This window comes from Gymnoscopelus microlampas (assembly GCF_963454915.1).
Source record: "Gymnoscopelus microlampas genome assembly, chromosome: 1".
In the NCBI taxonomy this organism is placed as follows: Eukaryota; Metazoa; Chordata; class Actinopteri; order Myctophiformes; family Myctophidae; genus Gymnoscopelus; species Gymnoscopelus microlampas.
The window spans coordinates 45,246,511-45,266,098 of NC_139962.1; the positions used below are offsets into that span (position 1 = coordinate 45,246,511).

At 40.7% G+C, this 19,588-nt stretch overlaps 1 protein-coding gene across 1 annotated transcript in view; it reads right to left on the minus strand.

The window, feature by feature from the left end:
* Positions 1–19,588, minus strand: part of LOC311051108 (CUB and sushi domain-containing protein 1-like) — a gene marked incomplete at its 3' end in the record, with an annotated part of 707,106 nt that overhangs the window by 54,119 nt on the left and 633,399 nt on the right. Inside the window, exons 52-57 of the mRNA XM_084065507.1 lie at positions 18,862–19,050; positions 16,889–17,074; positions 14,155–14,352; positions 11,245–11,418; positions 10,399–10,572; positions 8,900–9,073 (exon numbers count right to left, since the gene is read on the minus strand). Of these exons, the coding sequence (XP_083921633.1) occupies positions 8,900–9,073; positions 10,399–10,572; positions 11,245–11,418; positions 14,155–14,352; positions 16,889–17,074; positions 18,862–19,050 (1,095 nt within the window). The remainder of the gene's footprint in view (positions 1–8,899; positions 9,074–10,398; positions 10,573–11,244; positions 11,419–14,154; positions 14,353–16,888; positions 17,075–18,861; positions 19,051–19,588) is intronic.

Genomic DNA, 19,588 nt, shown 5'->3' on the forward strand with positions numbered 1-19,588 from the left:
TAGGAGGTTTCTGCCCGACGATATACTGTAATGTATGTTAAATTAGGAAGTATGTAGATTCCAATACATCATTTTACCAATTTAGGCCTGAAGCCGATTCTAAAAACGGCTTCTAAATCCTAACAGTTTTCTGAAATAAATAAATGACTAAATATATACAGTAGCAACATCTAAAATGAAACAGATGCTGTCCCAGGACTGTGTTATCCTTTTAGCCCAAATGTGTGAAAGTACCTCATGCTATTTGCATTTCTGTCTAATAACGTATTCAATCAGTCAAAAAATGTTAAGGTATAAAGACATACTGTATAGAATAAACACGTCTAAAAGTGTAGACTATGGCTGGGACAATAACCACATGACCGTAATATATGTGTTACATATATTGAGCTCATTACCATCATCACTACATATTTTAGGTAATACATGCACATGGTGTCCTGGTGGTGTGTGTAGCTCACCACTAGGTCTTTTGATCGACACTTTGGGCAGTAATAAACAATTCTAAACTTAGAACCAGTGTGCAGACTTTAGACTTTATGATGAAAGGTAAGCTTACCATATACACAATAATAATTGTTAGTTAAGATCATAGACTGTCTTTCAGCCTACACTGTATGTTCAAGGGCTTCTGGACTGGAGAAACTCAACTTTTCCGTCACTTAATTTTGCCACACTTACTGTAGGCTTCGAGCCAGATGACAAGAAGCAGCTGGTGAAGTAGGATGAGGCAATATGCTGCATTTATGGAAAAGAAAATACTCGGTGTGCTCAAAAACATCTAATCTAAGATCGTATTTTTTTTTTTTGTAACTTATTTTTTATTGTTTTCCAGTTAGAACATTCAACAGTCAAATAAACAAGTATAAGATTGACACATAGACACATAGAGAAATAAAATGAAATGAAAATAAATAAAGTAAAAACAAACAAAAAATTGTGTTGAGGTGGGCGTTATAATACAAAGATTAACCTATTTATGGATTACAGTATATATATATATATTTTTAACAACAATCAGTCAATGAATTACATTTCTCATCAAACAGTAAGAAGTCCATTTCTTCCATTTTTTCGCATATTGTTCCGCTCTCAGCCTAAGAGAGAAGGTCAGACTCTCCATAGAGTCTATCTCATTGACAACTGTAATCCAGTCTTCCTTGGTCGGTGGTGCGGCCTGTAGCCATTTCCGGGTGATGGCTTTCTTACAGGCAACCAAAATGATGTTATACAGATATAAGTCCTGGCTCATGAGTTCAGCAGGGATTTTCCCCAGATAAGCTGTAACAAAAGAACAATCCATTTCTATTCCAAAAATGTCTCTAATTTCTTTGATGACCTCTTGCCAAAAGGGTTGAATTAAAGGACAGTCCCAAAAAATGTGGAAATGATCTGCCATCACTTTACCACAATGCCTCCAACATTGACCCTGTCCTTGACAACCCCGAAAATGGCTTTTCAATTTTGGGGTGATAAAGTAACGTATAGTATTCTTCCAGGCGAATTCCCGCCAAGCCCTTGAGTTAGTTGTCCTTGTTTGACCTTCCCAAATATCATTCCAATCCTCCTCAGATATCTCCAGGCCCGATTCTTTCTCCCATTTCTGTCTGACTTTAGTAGTCGAGTGGATTTTAGAGGTTTGTAATCTGTTATAGGTTTGTGATATGAGGTGTTTACTATCCTTATTTTTGTACGCATTCATAAATAAATGAACCAGATTGGGTTCTGTACCCTCTACCTGTTTAATTTCCTTATTGACATAATCCCTGACCTGGAGATATCTGTAAAAGTCATTTTTCCCAAGGTTATAGGTGTCTGACATTTGACTGAAGGATGCAAAAATGCCTTTGCTGAATAATGTACAATAGGCTGTTACGCCATTTTCCGCCCATTGTCTATATCGCTTATCCATATTGGATGGTTTAAACTCTGAGTCAAATGTCACCCATTTCAATATTCGTATATGATTATCAAGACGCAGTTTTTTGCAGATCCTGAACCATGTCCCCAGTGCCACCTTAATCCACCTATTTACTTTGTTCTGGTGAAGGGCCCATTGACGTTTGTCACCTAGTATAGACTGAGCAGGTATATCAAATTGACTTAGTTCCAGTTTCTTCCATTTCGCCGAATATTCTGGGTTGCACCAGCATATCAGTGGTCTTAATTGGGCCGCAGTAAAATAATCCTCCATACATGGAAGAGAGAATCCACCTTTATCTTTGGGTAATTGTAGGGTTTTATATTTGACCCGGGGTCTCTTACTGTTCCAAATAAATCTTGAGATCATCTTATTCCATTCATTGAAGTCTTTAGAGGGGATTGGGACAGGTAGTGATTGGAACAGATACAAGTAGCGGGGTAGAACGTTCATTTTGATGATTTCTATTCTATTCGACATATCTAGTGGCAACAGGGACCATCTGTCAAGATCTGCTTTAATTGACCTAACACCAGGACCATAGTTCTTGTCATATATTTTAGATATATCTTTTGGAATCCAAACCCCCAAATATTTGACAGCTAGTGCGTCCCATTTGAAGTCAAATTTGGATCGCAGTTCTGAACTTGGAGTAAAATTATAAGTAAGTAATTGGGTTTTGTGTGTGTTCAGTTTATAACCTGAGTAAGTTCCAAATATGCTCAAGGTTGTCATCAATTTGGGTACACTAATCTCTGGATTTTTTAATGTGAGCAATATGTCGTCCGCGAATAGGCTTATCGTGTATTCTGTGTTCCCGATTGATACCCCCTGAATCTCTGGGTCCTCCCTAATTGCCTGGGCCAGTGGCTCGATGAAAAACGCGAAGAGGGCGGGGCTTAAAACACAGCCTTGGCGGCAACCCCTCCCTAGCTTGATTGAGCGTGTTAGATGTCCATTAATTTTTATTCTGGCTGTGGGAGATGAATAAAGAGATTTTATACATAGCACTGATTTCTCGTCAAACCCAAATCGTTCTAAAACCTGGTAAAGATAGCTCCAGCCTACACTGTCAAAGGCAGCAGCCGCGTCCAGGCTTATTAGCGTTGCACTTATCTTTTCCTCAGTCATATAGTCAACCACATGGAGTGTCCGCCTAATACTATCTTGCGTTTGTCTTTCTTTAACAAAGCCTGTTTGGTCAGGATCTATCATGTCCGAGACAATATCTTCCATCCTTCTAGCGATAATTGCTGCAAATAGTTTATAGTCTATGTTCAATATTGATATTGGTCTATATGAGCTACATTCCAATTTATCTTTACCTTCTTTGGGAATGACTGAAATCAGCGCTTCACTCCAAGATTGGGGCATATGGCCCTCTTTAAGGGTATAATTAAAACAACTGAGAAGTAAAGGTAATAGTTCAGGCCTAAACATTTTATACATTTCTCCTGTGAAGCCATCAGACCCTGGTGTTTTGTCTGTTTTCAACAAAGATATGGCTTCATCCACCTCAGTACTTGTTATCTCAGCAGTCAGTGCCTTATTCTGCTGAACACCTATTGAGGGAAGGTCCAGAGAATTCAAAAAGTTGCCAATGGCTGCTGAATCAGCTTTATCTGGCTGGGTATAGAGGTCCTGGTAGTAGATCTCAAAACATTGCTGTATTTCTTCCTGGTTGTGACACATTGTATTGTTTCTTGGGTTCCTTATTTTATAAATGCTTCTATCAGCTTGTTGTTTACGCAGTCTCCATGAGAGGAGTTTCATAGCTTTAGGACCAGTCTCATAGTATTTTTGTTTAACAAACCTCATGTTTTTCTCATTTTCTTCATTGTAGATCTTATTTATTTTTTGTTGTAAGCATTTCAATTGGGCTAGCGTCTGTGAGTCTTTTCGAACAGAGTGCAGATTTTCTAATTCCTTCATTTTCGATTGTAACTCTAACAGGTGACCTTGTTTTAGCTTCTTCTTATGTGCAGCGTATGCTATAAGTCTACCCCTCAAAACCGCCTTCCAAGCATCCCACAGAACATTTGGAGTAACTGTTCCATTGTCATTATTTAGTAGGTAATCCCCTAGCTCTTTCCTGATATATTCTTTACATGAATTGTCATTCAGAAGACTATTGTTGAGTCTCCATATTGAGTTTTTCTTTTTATTATCTAGATGTAAGGTAAGATATACACCTGAGTGGTCTGACACATCCCTAATGCCTATTTTGCACTCACTTACCCTATGTCTATCTGTGACTGGGACAAAGAAGTAGTCAATTCGAGAGTGTTCGGAATGTGGGGAGCTATAAAAAGTATACTCTTTTTCTGTGGGGTGAAGTTCTCTCCATATATCTAGCATGCCAGATTCCTTCAGCATTTTTCTCATAATGCATGAGTATTGGTTCACTTTTTTATGTTGATTAGTAGAGTCAATTTTATGTAATTGTACATTCCAGTCTCCCCCACATATAACCACTCCAGTTGATTCTTTAATTAAAAGATTAAACATTTTTTGAATAAGCGATTTATCGTGGCCTGGTGGCATATAAACGTTAAACAAGGTCACCTCTTTATTGTCTATCTTGCCTTTAACCAAAATGTAACGTCCCTCCTTATCTTTAATCTGTGTTATCAATTGAAAATTTAATTTATTAGACAGTAGAATGGCTACTCCCCTTCTACGCCCTGAATCATGAGAAGAATAGAATGTGTTCACAAAACCCATCTTTTTTAATTTTTCATGCTCTGTGTCAGAGAGATGCGTCTCCTGCCAAAAGATTATTTGTAATTTTTCCCTTTTCATTTTTGAAATAACCTTGCTTCTTTTAATTGGATTATGCAACCCATTGACATTGAGAGTTATTACCCTGTATTCCTGATAACCCATTGCGGTTGTTTCCTTCGGTCTGATTTTGCCCACCTCAACTTACAACACATTACCTTAAAATTCAAACTGGAAAAAACACAAAAATAGACAATAACATCAAGATAAAGAAAACTTAAAGTGACTTCCACAACTGGAGGACAAAAGTGCTCCTTGAAATCGAGGGGAAGTCCTGCCTTGAAAAAAGGGCCCCTCTGTGGAGCAAAAAAAGCTCCTAAGAATGCTTTAGTTAGCATACTGCTCTGCTATGGCAGCCTATCTCAGCTCAGGTCACTCACTTTATGAACATTATAACTATTTTGGGCTGAAAGGTTCACGAATTAAATTAAAATAAATCAGCCTGTGAACATGAAAAAAGAAGAAAAAATAATATAATCGAAAGCTAAATCAGAGTATTTCTAAATTATCAGAGAACATTATTATATCAGTAACCTGAAACATCCCTGCTTGTGTTATCATGTCGCCTCATTCTCCTGGGTGTCCTCCTGGGCGTCCTTCTGGGCGTCCTCCTGGGCGTCCTGCTGGGCGTCCCTCTGGGCGTCCTCCTGGGCGTCCTGCTGGGCGTCCTGCTGGGCGTCCTGCTGGGCGTCCTTCTGGGCGTCCTCCTGGGCGTCCTCTCGGGCGTCCTCTTGGGCGACTTGCTGGTCGTGGCGGAAGCGGCGTAGTTTCTGTCTTATCTGGTGTGGTTGGATGATCTGCTGTCTGCGCTTGTCTCCTGCCTTGGTCCATGATGACGGTGACTTTTGTGGTCCTCTAGATGGCGACGTTTCCCCATTTTCAGGGAGAGGGAAGCCTCTCTTCCTCAAGTCGTTTGCAGCCTCCCTTGCATCATTGTAGGTCTTGGTCCCAGTATCAAAGAAGACCTTAAGCTTAGCAGGGGGTGGAGTGCGGAATTTGATCCCTTCTTTCTGGAGTAGTTTTCTTATGTCAGAGTATTCTCCTCTTTTCTTTTTTATTTCTGCTGGGTAGTCGTGGTCGAAGTAGATTCTGTTGTTCTTGTAGAGAACTATTCCCTTTTTCCATGCAGTAGATATCACTAGTTCCTTGGTGCAGTACTCTAGGAAATTTACTATTATGGATCTCGGTGGGGCTTCCCTCGGTGGTTTTGGACCCAGGGCTCTGTGACATCGCTGTATTTTCAGCTCTGTTTCAATCGGTACACCCACCTCTGTTGTCAGAAGCTTGGTCACAAAGTCCAGCATGTTATCATCTTCTTCTCCCTCTGCGACCATATAAATACGTGCATTATTTCGTCTTCCGCGCATCTCAAGATCCAAAAGCTTTGCTTGGGTCGACTCATGTAGTAGAATCATAGCCTGGAGAGCCTCATCCACTTCAAGGTTACGTTCCTCTGTTTCCACAACACGTTGTTCAACGTCACCTACTCGTGTTATTGTAGTTTCCAAGTCACCCCTCATGGCGCCCAGGGATTGATTAATCTCGTCTCTGAAGTCTGTTAGTTCCTTCTTCATGTCCTCTCTCAATGAATCACGGAGAGAGTCGAGTTCTTTCTTCATATCAGGTCGGATTGCCATGATCTCTGTATACATGTTAGCCAACAGCTTAGCTTGGGTGCTAGCCCCCGCGCTAGCCTCCATGCTAGCAGGGTTAGCGTTAGCATGCACGTCTTTTTCCATGGCTGATTTATCGCTCTTATGCAACCGTGACGATCTTCCACCTTCAGCCCTCCCGAGTTTGTCCCCGTCCATTACTTTGTGACGAATATTGAATGTTATATAAAGTGTTTTTGGGGATAATTTATATGTGAGTGGAGGAGCGCTGTTTTAGCCTGCCATTTCCTGTCGCCGTCAAACCGGAAGTCTTCCTAAGATCGTATTTTTAACGTCTTTGCAGCAAAGCTGACATTCGTCAAAAGTGATGTAAAGTGATGCAATAACATCATTTTACAACAACAAATGTCCTGTTCGTTTGGTTTTCTCTCTTCATTTCTACGGTCTTCTAAGTTGTTTAGAGGCTTTAAAAATGTTAAGTTTAAAACAGCCCATTTCTTCTGTCACAGACTTGTTCGAGTTGCTGCGTTGGAAATAACTACGTTTGAACGAGTTCACGGCTGGTGGAGTGGCGATGACAACAATGTGGAAGGCACACAACTTACAGAGGTTAGTGGGACTTGGAATTGAAACACAGTCATGTTATTAGGGCCGCACTATTGACTATTTTCTTATTCTATCGATAACTTTTCAGATTAATCGAATAAACGAGAAACACTTTTTAATAGACTAAATGAATCATTGTTTCAAAATAGATTAAATCGATTAGTTTGATTAACTGTTGCACCCCTAAATAATATGATCATGTATTATTCTGGTGGTCTATAATAACACATTGGATAGGGACAATTCATATTGAAAGGGGGGAGTGTATTTAATGATGATACACAGTTGTATCTTTCTTTTAAAGATGGAGTGCCATGATATTTTTCAACCCTAAAACCTGATCATAAGGTGTACAGAAAAGTGTACAGAAATTGTTAAAAAAAAATGTTTTTATGTGGACACGCCTCCAGTTCATTAAGTATGCCTGGTTCTCACCTTAGCACCTCCTCCACCACCTTAGCACCACCCACCTGACTGGGTCCCTCCTCCTCCTCATGCCCACACCTGTTGTGTTATGATAATGAGGGGGAGGGTATGTTTTTTGGGGGCTCTGTGATGTCACTAAAGGGCTGTTTCTCTATTGGCACGTTTGACCCTCAAGATTTCAGCCTCCAGGAAGAAACTCCAAATAATCAGAGAAGACATAAAACACCATAAAACCACCTCCGGGGGGCTTAATGAAGTTCTATCAACCTCATAGACACATGAAAAACAGAAAAAGTGCAAAAACATGGCACCAGCTCTTTAAGCAAAATGACCTCAGCAAACTCACAGTCACGCGTGACTGTTTAACTGTGTTTTTTAACTGGAAATAACAACTGGATGGCACAAAACTTCCTACAGCTCAACGCTGACAAAACAGAAATCCTTACCATAGGCCCTGAGAGTATTTCTAATGCAATTCAGCTGTCCTTGGTTCACCGGCATCCAATGTATCACATACCGCAAAGAACCTGGGTGTCTTTTTTGACAACCGCATGAACTTCGAGTTCCATGTAAGAAGTAGGAGAAGAGACTGGTTACCCAGTCATGTTTCTACCATTTACGCAATATTGCAAAAATGTAACCAATCCTTACTTCTCAAGACCTGGAAAAAATCATACATGCCTTTGTCTCTTCCCGTCTTGACTACTGTAACGGACTCTATCCTACCCTGAGCCGTTCCTCTATTCATCGACTACAACTACAGAACTACAGAATGCGGCTGCCAGAATCCTCACCAACACCAATCGTAGAGCAAATTATAAACACCGGTGTTGGCCGCACTTCACTGGCTGCCCATTAAGTCCAGAATAGATTTTAAAATCCTTTTAATAACCTATAAAGCACTACATGGGCTGGCCCCACTTTATATCACGGACTTCCTGCACTCAAAGCCCAATGTGAGATCTCTCAGGTCCTCTGACAAAGGCCTTCTGGAAATACCCGCGACCAAACTTAAAACTAAGGGTGACCGGGCCTTTGCAGGGGTTGCTCCTACAGTGTGGAACGGAACGCTCTACCCTTCGCGATAAAAAATGCTGAGTCAGTTGACAGTTTCAAGAACTTGTTAAAAACATATTTGTTTTGTAAGCATTTTGTCTTATGAAGTTTTTACCTGACCCACTTGTGCAGGTCAAGGTTTTTGCTTTACTTGTTGTTGTGCTATTGCTCTTATGTGCCTTGTTTTAACTTTTTTTTACTTGATTGTTTATATTGTTGTCCATTGTATAGCACTTTTTAACATTGTTTCAAAAATGTGCTTTATAAATAAAAATGTCTTACTTACTTACTCAATTGGCAAACAACGTACAGTTAAACATAAATTACAGCACAAAATAAAGTATCACAAGTAATATCACACACTTAAAACAACAGCTGACTCACTAAGAAAATGTTGGTTGACAGTTATCTTGAATTACTGGTGTATACACATACAGTGTCTAATTCATTTATGTTTGAGTTTGTTAGATTTGTCATGTTTGTGTGTGTGTTATACCTCTGCAGACAGGTAGTGGGCTGCTCCACTGCCCATTGAGCCTGCACTGCGCACGTGCATTTCCATGGAGCGTGTAACCTCGGTTACAGGTGAAGTTAACAACATCATTGAGGTTAAACTCGCTGCCGTTGGTCCGGCCATTGGCTGGGTTGCCCGGGTGACCACAGGTAATGGCTGAGGGCGTGATAAGAGAACATTGTGTTATGAGTAAAATACACCAATAATCTATAACTAGAATGTTAATGGCATCTATATTCATAGTAGCATAAGGCGTATTTTGTGAAACTTTTGGAATTGTTCATAGCGGTGCACCGTGCAACGCGCACCAGTCCTTTTGAGGTGCCAACCAACGGTGAGTATTCTTTTTTTTTTTTTTTTTTATATAATTTTTATCCCGCGATTTTTGTAACCCATTTTTTTCACCCGGTGCAAATTTCCTAAGTGATCCTGGGCGCTACACCAGCCCTACACCAGCGTTAGACCAGTCCCCCACAGCCTGGGGAGGCCAGGGCCGAGCTCATGCTTCCTTCAGTGCATGAGAGCCAACTGACCTTCTTGTCACCTGACAGGGGGGGGTTTCCCCGGTAGGACGTAGCGCGTGGAAGGAACACGTTATTCCAACCAGTTCCCTTCGCCTCCATCAGGCGCCCCGGCTGAGTATTCATTATATTAATATATAATGAAGAACTTGAGAGAAGCCATCGCTCAAGTGCCAAAAAGTTTATTGAGGACAAAAAGGATAAAAGACCAACGTTTTGGACAGCAAAGCTGCTTTCTTCAGGGTATTACAATCAGACTGAGTCACACTTAAAGGGACTACACCATGAATTTTAACTTTTTCTTCTTTTTTTGTGTGTTTTTGGTCTCCCCTACCTCTCTTCTATCCCCAAAAATACCCCAGTTTGAACACACAGGCTTTCACAGCAAATCTGGGGTTTTCTGTAAATTGGTCTCAAAACAGGCCAAACTTATTTGGTCCCTGAAGTGACGTCACGTCAGGGTACAATCCCTCCCGTTTTTCTTTTTTTTTTACTTTTTCCACACAGAACCAGGAGATAACATGCATACAAACTGGCAATGTGGTATTGCAGGTGAAAGTGCTTTATAAGCCAGAGAGAAGTTCGTTGGAATGAATATATCTGAGGCTTGATTTAGGCTCAAACCTTTTGAAAAACGTTTGAGGGACATAAACAATATGATATTAAATATTATTATTATCATTATTATTATTATTATCTTTTTTTAAATTCATGGTGTAGTCTCTTTAAATACACAACAGTGTATATTTAAATGTGACTCAATGTTTGATTGTAACACACTGAAGAAGGCAGCTTTGCAGTACAAAACGTTGGTCGTTTATCTTTCTCTCTTGTCCTCAATAAAGTTAAGCTATGAGTGCACGGCTACTTTGATGCTTTCAAACTTAATAGTTACCATGTAACAGAAAAACGTCATATTACAGATGAACTGCAATAATTATGAAATCAAAGATTACTCACGGACACAGACAGGTGTGGTTCCTGACCACCGGTGATCTTGCTGGCAGATTCTGACCGATGTACCAATTAGCCGGTATCCCAGCATGCATTGGTACACCACTGTATCACGGTAACTGGAACCATCTCCACTAATGTGGCCATTGACAATAGGGTCTGGAGAATCACAATGGCCCGCTACAATAGACAAGATCATAAACACGAAAACAGAGCTTTTACCCTCAACTAGGCTTTTTTGTTGTTGTATATATTTATATACAGTATGCTGTATTTAGTAGCTTTAGTATACTGTACTGTACAACAATGTAGGCTTCCAGAAGACATATTTTAGCCAACTGTACCAATATTTATGGTTTTCAATAGTACACATGCTACTGTGCCATGTGGAGCCCCATCAGGTTAATGTATGTTAACAAAACTTAACTTCACAAATGTTTAACAATAACTCAGCTATGAGTAGTTAAATGGGCTATGTTAAGAGGTCAAATACTGTATTTGGCTCATTCTATCTGTTAATTCAATCACCCAGTATTATACTATCAGGGATACTGACTGCTGAGGCCATTATTCTTTGTAAACAAAACCAATTATGTCTCATTAGATGATGCCCCTTATGAGATTTCATTCATTCACCCCATTTAATCTGTTAGAATGATGGCCATTAGTCGCCATGTTATATTCGCCAACAAAGGCCACAGTAGGCTTGAACGCCATACTGAGGGGAAATTGTATGAGCTATTGCATCCCGAATCAGATTAGATTTATTTGGACAAACCAGTGCAACAGCACTTGCATACTGCTAAAAGCTCGCTCGTCATTTAGAGTTGGCTGGGTTTTCATGGCACTTACCTAGACACCTGGTCTCTGCACCACTCCACAGGCCGTTGGCACCGCACTCTCTAACATGCGATCCCACCAGCGTGTAACCATGGTTACACATGAAGATGGCAGTTGCCCCGAATGTCGTCAATGTCCCCAGCTTTGTGCCAAATGCAGGTGAAGGCAGCTCGCCACAGGAGATAACTAATGAATAAAATGAGAGTTTAGAAACACAGACAATATAAGGATTATGGGTCTCCTGGTACAATTCTAGACTAATTAACCACTTGAACCCAATATACTTCATTGACCAGGGTTCCCCCGGGGCTCTATCCTTGGCCCACTCACTTAAGCCTAATTCATTGACCATCATCCAAAATAGCAGACCTACAAGCTCACAACGACAATGAGCTTGTAGGTCTGCTATTCGCCTTTAACACATTGACTGCATTAGATTAAAGCATCGTTTTTTACCTTATATTGACGATCTTTGGAGAGCCGCAATGTGTACGCGGAAGTAAACAAAGGGTGTCTGGGGGGTGGGTCTGGGGGGTGGGGGAGGGTCTCCTCTAGCCACCAGATTTTTTTTTGCTATTTATGTTGCTATCGTCCGTTGAATAAGGCTTGTTTTCACCAAAAAAGAAGAAATCCGAGCTAAATGTGTTCTTCTACAAATCACAACATAGGAGTGGACGGAAGTGAGTTTTTTTTGGATAACGTCACATCCGTCCATTCCTTCTCTCAGAGTCAAGGTATCATTCTTAAGTTGTGTTAGAGCGCCCACTTGTGGATTTTTTTAAAAGGACATATATTTACGTCCTTGGCAGGCAAGTGATGTATTTGAAAGGATGTAAATATACGTCCTTGGCAGGCAAGAGTCAGCTGCTGAAAAGTAACTTTTTAAACCAACTTCAACCTGACAACCCTATAATTTTGGGCATGTCACTGTTAGGCGAAAATGTAAAAAAAGAAAATCACACAGCATGTCACATCCGATCTACACTGTAAAATCCTCAGTGTCAATTTAACACTGAAAGTGTACAAATGGGTTTGTTTTTTAACTTTCAATCATTTAAGATGGGGACTCACTGGAATCTCATCAAGGACTTCTGGGGGTCCCCGGATCTCATGTTGAAAACCAGTGATGTAGACCAGTGGTTCTCAAAGTGGGGTCCCGGGACCCCCAGGGATCCTTCAGGAGTTCCGGGTCTGCAACTCTGAGAGTTTACAAATGGAACTAACCCTTCCATTTGTAGATGGGGGTGCCAGAGATAAAAAAAATGAAGGCCGGGCCGTTAACGCCGTTACCGGGCTAAGTTAACTGCGGACTCTTATGGTGCGGAAAAAAAAATTACCGCCGTTAATCTATTCTCAAAGTTGGGTCTGGGAGCCAAAACATTAGATGATGTAGCTGGGCGAATTACTCTGTGTCTGTGTGTGACTGTAATGTGTGTGTGTGTGTGTGTGTGTGTGTGTGTATGTGTGTGTGTGTGTGTGTGTGTGTGTGGGGGGGGGGGGGGGGGGGTAGGTGTCGCTGTCGGGTTTCACATGGTGTACAGACGTGCGCACTGCCTCTCATTCATTTCACTCAGACAGAGAGAGGCTGAGTATGTGTCGGTGCGAGCGTGTTGCTCCACTCGTTAATTCATTTGCTTCAGGTCTGTAAGCCCAGCGAAGCTTATTAAAGTGGTCATTGGACAAAAGCAGAGCCTCCGCTACCGTGTTGATGAACAAACATAGCAGTAGTTGGGCGCTGTTTGGTAATACTTGTTGCTATAGAGCATGCTAATGAGTGCTACATGCTAACAAACACATGTATGCTATTAAGCGTGCGGGTGCACACACACACACACACACACACACACACACACACACACACACACACACACACACACACACACACACACACACACACACACACACACACACACACACAGTGTAGGACAGTGGTTCTAAAAGTGGGGTCCGGGGATCCCCAGCTAAATGATGGGTAGTTAGGAACCAAATGGACCCTTATGGGTCTGTAAATTCAGTGTCCAAATGGAACCAATTGTTCACAATTTTCAAAGATAGGCCTACTGGAGAAACTTTTCAATAGCAGACTAGATTCTTTTTTGGAAAGATTTAATGTAGCCTACTCTCAGAGAGTCAATATGGTTTTAGAACTAACAGATCAACATCTCAGGCATTGATGGAATCCATTGAAAGAATCACAGTTGCAATTGGAATATTAATTTACCCCAAAAAAGCTTTTGACACTATCTATCACAACATATTAATAAACAAACTGGAGAGAATTGGTATTAGAGGCATTGCAGTAGACTGGATTAAAGTTATTTGGACAGACATCAATAGTTTGTGAAGCTGGGCAAATACAGCTCAAATCATTTGGGCGTCTCCCAGGGGTCAGTATTGGGGCCCAAACTTTTTATTCAATTATTCAATATCAATCATATTTGCCAAGTTTCTAAGCTGCTGTCACTGGTACTTTTTGCAGTTGACACATATGTTTTTTGCTCTGGGGATTATCCAGATGATAATATAAAATAATTTGGAATAAACAGGGATTGCTTTTTCAAATGCAGTGTTTACACATGTTTTTCAGACTGGATAAAACTGTTTTTTTTATCGATCATATCGACATCGGTTATATCGGTTATCGGTCATAACAGCAATATATCATATCGGATATCGATATCGGCCAAAATCACATCGGTGCATCCCTAGAACACACATATTTTGAATGCCTTCGGCAGACTTCAAATGAGCCATTTTAATCTAGATTAATCTAGATTAACTCCAGGATTGCAGATAGATTAATCTAGATTAAAAAAATTAATCTATGCCCACCTCTAAAAAATATATAATAATATCAAACTTGAGATTAAAATGTTTGAGAGATGTAGATGCTATTGCCCTGATGTGAATGTTAATACTTACTCTTGCATGTTGCTGGATCCTGAGCTCCTTCCCATGTCCCGTTGGCAAGGCAACGCAGCGTTCTATGCCCTGCCCCCAAATAGTACCCAGCTGAGCATTCCAACATGACCATGGAGCCAAACTCCTCCGGCCAACCAGAGAGAAGATGATAGGTCATGTGATCTGACAACACCCCCTCCACACTGGGGCAGTGGACCGCTGGAAAATAGTAAAAAACAAACAAACACAAAAACATATGATTAATATGGAGACTGGTACTGTGGTGATCCAGATGTATGTATACAGATACAAATGTATCACTTTTTCTTCGTGTTTTTTTTTATATTTGTTTTTAGTTTTTTCCCCCCATTATCTCTGTGTGTGTGTGGGTGTGTGTGTGTGTGTGTGTGTGTGTGTGTGTGTGTGTGTGTGTGTGTGTGTGTGTGTGTGTGTGAAATTCAATAGAAGAATACATTGAGGAAAAAACGACAACGTATAATATAAACAAACATGATAATATATTCTGCAACCGCTATCCTTTACAGTGTATTATGCTGTTTCTTTGTCATCTCTTCTTTGACAAGAGGTAGATCCTGTCCATCAGCATTGTCTGAATTTGAACATTGGAAGCGCATGACATACTGTAATAAAAATTAAAATAATAATATTTAAAACTGTAACAGCTGTGCTATTTTACAAATGTTTCATGGGGTTAGAAAGCCTGCCATTCATGCCAAGGCACTGCACTGGACACATACAGTACACTATTCACTATTTACTATTCACTACTAGACTATTACTATTTAAATTACTATTTAGAACAAATGTTGATAATAATTGAGAACAGAACATAATGTATTTGGTCATTTTATTCTGAATTTTACGTCTACTTCTAAAATCAATTTGGGTCACCAACTCATCAATAAAGCCATTATGTGTGTTTGCAATATTAAAGCCAAGCAAAAAAAAAAAAGCTTTCAGAGCATGTCGGTGGTCATAATGGGAACATAGTTAGAGTAGCACTTCACCTATTTTCAACCTTATTTCATATAATTGGTCCTCAATGATCCTAACAATAAGATGGTACTGTGCATTTCTGTTTACTTGCTCTACGTCCACACTACTGAACGGTCCAACTGAACGAGCAAGTAGCAATGGCACCAACTTATAAAGGTTAAATGGAAAATAGGTTATGTGCTCCTTTAACTATAGGTGAAAAAAACATCCCATTAGTGTATTTTTATACGAGAAGCCCAATATAAATTACTTCCTGTCAAACAAAAACATGCATGATTACATCAGCAGTGTACTAACCAATTTAACCAATAATATTAGGCTATGCATGTGTCACTCAGTTTTCAACACATGGCTATGATTCACACTAATCTTGAATGTAAAGCGACATTAACTAACTGCTGCACCTTAACAACAATCTATGTTTAAACAGTACACTAACAATTGTTTCTGAAAACATTTATGGGAAGAAATAGGCAATGCACTAACAGGAACTTTATTCAACACTGCCTTGTTCGATATTTTTTACTTTGTGGACCCCAAATCAGAGCTCATAGCCAAATACAAGACATTCGTCTGAATGGCGTTTGGAGACATGCACAGCCTATGTTTCACTAGGAAATGTGTCATGATACGGAAATACAATACTCTCGAAATAGCATTTCAGTTTGTTTTTGAATAGGCCCTGCACTGTCGTCAATCTTTTGGATTCATTGAATTAAAGAAAACATTTTAAGTCTCAAATCAGTTGTCTTGCGTTTTTGCAACATTTTACAACACTACAGTATGGCAGGTGGGGCATGCATTGTCAAGCAGTTCCAGCGGTTGTTAAGAGGAAAAAGATGTACCAGAAAACCTGGGATGAGGCTGACACTGTCACCATGCTCGGGCATAAAATAATTTCCCAGGATGGTGGAGTTCCACACCATTTGCAATCTACTTAACATTCTGTGGAAATGATTCCAAGATGGAGGGCTGGGGGACCTCTGTGTGGAGTCTTGTGTTATTGTAGAAGGGTCAGTAGCTGATGTGATAGAAGGCAGAAAGTAGAACAGAACAGCACATGGCACATGCTTGTCTATAAAGCATTGATGAGGCTTGCCTGGAAAGGCTTCCTTCTCTGGCTACAAGGGCAAACATCAAACCACCACCTGGAAGAAGACCTGAGGAGCATTTCCCAAATCATAATTCATCTGTTTTTCATCTAATTGTCAAGACCCTATGATTTCTTCCCCACTACAGCATGTATGAGAACATATCAAATTGCTGATCCCCATTTCCAGGTCAAAGGTGACGGCCATTTTGGCTGAAATGAATGGGTAAAAGAAACTGTATCCAGTAGAAAACTAGCTTAAATACCCCTGTGTAATAGACAAATTACTTGATATAGGAGCTTATTACAAGTATCTATGGGTGTCCAGTAGTGCAGACACACCCCAGGGAGCATAATAAAGGAAAGATGATTTCCAGGGTAGGCCCTCTCCCGTTTTTGAACGACAGAAGTCCATTACTTTAGAGGTGAAAACACTAATAAGCTATCATATCAAAACATACTCTAGGGATGTATAGGTCCATGGACTATTAGATTTTTTTTGTACTTAACGGTATTTTTATATTTTAATATTGCCACTTGAACTTAACTACTTTAACTTGCTACTTTAACTTAAGTTAAATCATTTAGGACAGGGACTGCCCTTGACATTAGCGAGAAGGAAAATACTGCTATCATGTGTAAACCTACGTAGGCATCTGGGGGGCGTGGCAGCATTGCTCCAGCTGCCATCCTCCAGGCACACTGCTGTCACAGTCAAACTGGGATCCAAGATGAAACCGTGGTTACACTCGTAAGTCACCTGGCTACCAACGGTGTACTGGTAACCATGGAAGCTGCCGTTGCCTGGTGACTGGGGGATTCCGCAAGAGACAGCTGAGAGAGAGGTGGAGAGAGACATCATTCAAGCTGCTAGTTTCAAGTTGTTGTCAGGTAAGAGCGTGAAATTACACACTGGGAGCAGACAATGGGCTTCATTCACAAAACTATTTGTTAAATGTCTACTATGCTACTGTATTAATGATCCTAAGTAAAGACCAAGATTAGATTAATGAAAAACACAGTAAGTATCAAAACATGGAAATAAAGTAAAGTAAAAGTACCTAAACATTGTACTTAAGTACATAACTTAAGAACGCCGCTGTACAGGGCTTTATTTAGGCTTTTCAGGGCCCTGGGCTTGGTCCACGCTTCGGGCCTCCCAACCACTCCCCACACTAAACTGCTGTAGCACACGGCTCCAAAATACGCACAACTGCCGTCTCCAAACGCGTCATTATGTCACAGAGCGCTGAAGCCTCGTTACCTTGTGTATCATCGTCCGTGGAGTGTCAGTAGGTTGGCCTAATTAATGCATACAGCTTTAGCTGCAGACACATGAGCAGAGCAGCGGGTGAGTCAGGTATTGAGGCACGAGGCAGGTATGGGATAACCTGACACCACCAGATGGGGCGGTATTGAGTTCACAGGTTCACAATACTGAAACAAGTGTGTGAAGCAAGCTTCTTCCATCTGCCGGAGTCAGGTTAGGAACGGGATGGGGAGGAAAAAAAGGTGAAGCTGATTGGCACTGCCAGGGGTTTTTGTGTCCGGGACCCCTGCCTGGAGCTTCGGGCCCTGGGCTGCAACCTTGTGAGCCTGTACGTTAATCCGGGCCTGCCAGTGTATCAAATGACGAATGGACCCCTTATTAAATTAGTGGGCAAAAAACTATTCGTCCATTGTTCCCAATTACAACTATAAAACCCTGAAGGGTATTGCATGCGTTCAGCCCCTTTTTAATTTCAGTTACGTGCCCTCTACTAAAGCCTGATTTATACTTTGGGGCAGAGGTGTTGATCAGTGAAAATTGCCAATCCACAAGCTCAGTTGCAGATGTGACGTGCTGGGAGCTTGTAGATGGACAATTTTCGCCACGCGACACAAGTTGTACAATGGAGCATAATGTATAGCCTGGCAAACCCTCCCTCCGGAAATCTCATTTCCATTTGATTCCAGGAGTGAAATAAAATACAATTGAGATTTCTGGAGGGAGGGTTTACCAGGCTACATAATGTAGGCTTAACAAAACATTTACAGCATCACAAATGTTAACGTTTTGCCATTGCTGGGTTTTTGGTATCCCTAATACTATGAAAAATAACATCATTTTAAAATTCAACTTCAGGTAGAGTGGGTGAAATTATACACATTCCGATTTCTTCAATAGTTCTTCAACATTGATCAGAAAGTGATAATCCAAACTAATGTATCTCCTCATTGAATTACATTGCATGGTGAAACAGATTTCACAAGTCTCTTTAGCACATTCTGACAATATATAACATCACAAAACCCAGTAGGCTAGGGCATTTAAAAAAACATGAATGTCAACATTATGTTGATATTACAATTAGATTTAGGAAGGAGACCCGGACTGGATTCAACCCTTATATGGTGTTTAGGGGGCGTTACCTATGGGCGTTGCCTAATTCAAAATCAAGTGGAATTCATCATTCAGCACGACTGGGTAAGAACAGATTGGGATGTTAAGAACGGGTTCATAAATCTGGGATAGGCTTTTCTTATTTTTTTCTCAGTTAAGACAGTTAAGAGAAAATGCAAGTAAATGTAATATAAGAGATATTTAAGAGAACATTGCTGCATGAGATTTGTGTTTCTACCTTGACATAACGGTGCTGGTATATCCCACTGGTACAACCCATTGGGGTGGAGCCTGCAGGTAGCATTGCTAGGGCCCACTAGACGGTAACCATGGTTACAGAAGAACTGTAACCTGCTTCCAGGACGGAGCTTAGTCCGATTGACGACGTCCCCATTGACTGGTGGATCATTAATGCTGCAATAGACAGCTAGACAGAGACCAAGACAAAGACACAGGAAACAAGGATGAATTAAGAGCAGTGGTTTCCAACCTATGGGCCGGGGCCCACTGGTGGGCCGCGAGGGTATTGCAAGTGGGTCCCCAAATAATTAGTCAAGATTTTATTCATGACATTAATATATAAATGTTATCATTGTGATATCGATAAGTAATAACCAAGCCAGAACACAATCGATCGATTGATCATTAAAAGCATGCTCTGAAAATGCACGCGGCCCACCCATCGGACCACTTAAAGCTTTCACGACTTTCAAGTGGGCACTGATGCAGAAAAGGTTGTGGGAAGCACTGAATTAGAGAAATGGACATGGAATTGTTAATGTGTGTTGACAACATGGCAAAATTCATTTGTTTTCGTGGCAGAAATGAATTGGCCACGTTCACAACGGATGATTAGTTCCTTGTCTGCTAGTGAGGGGGAAAAAAAAGTTGGGTTAAGAAACTTCATCAGTCAGGTGCAGCAAAGCCTTTGTTAGTAATGTGCTCCTCAGTTGGGCAGCAGCACA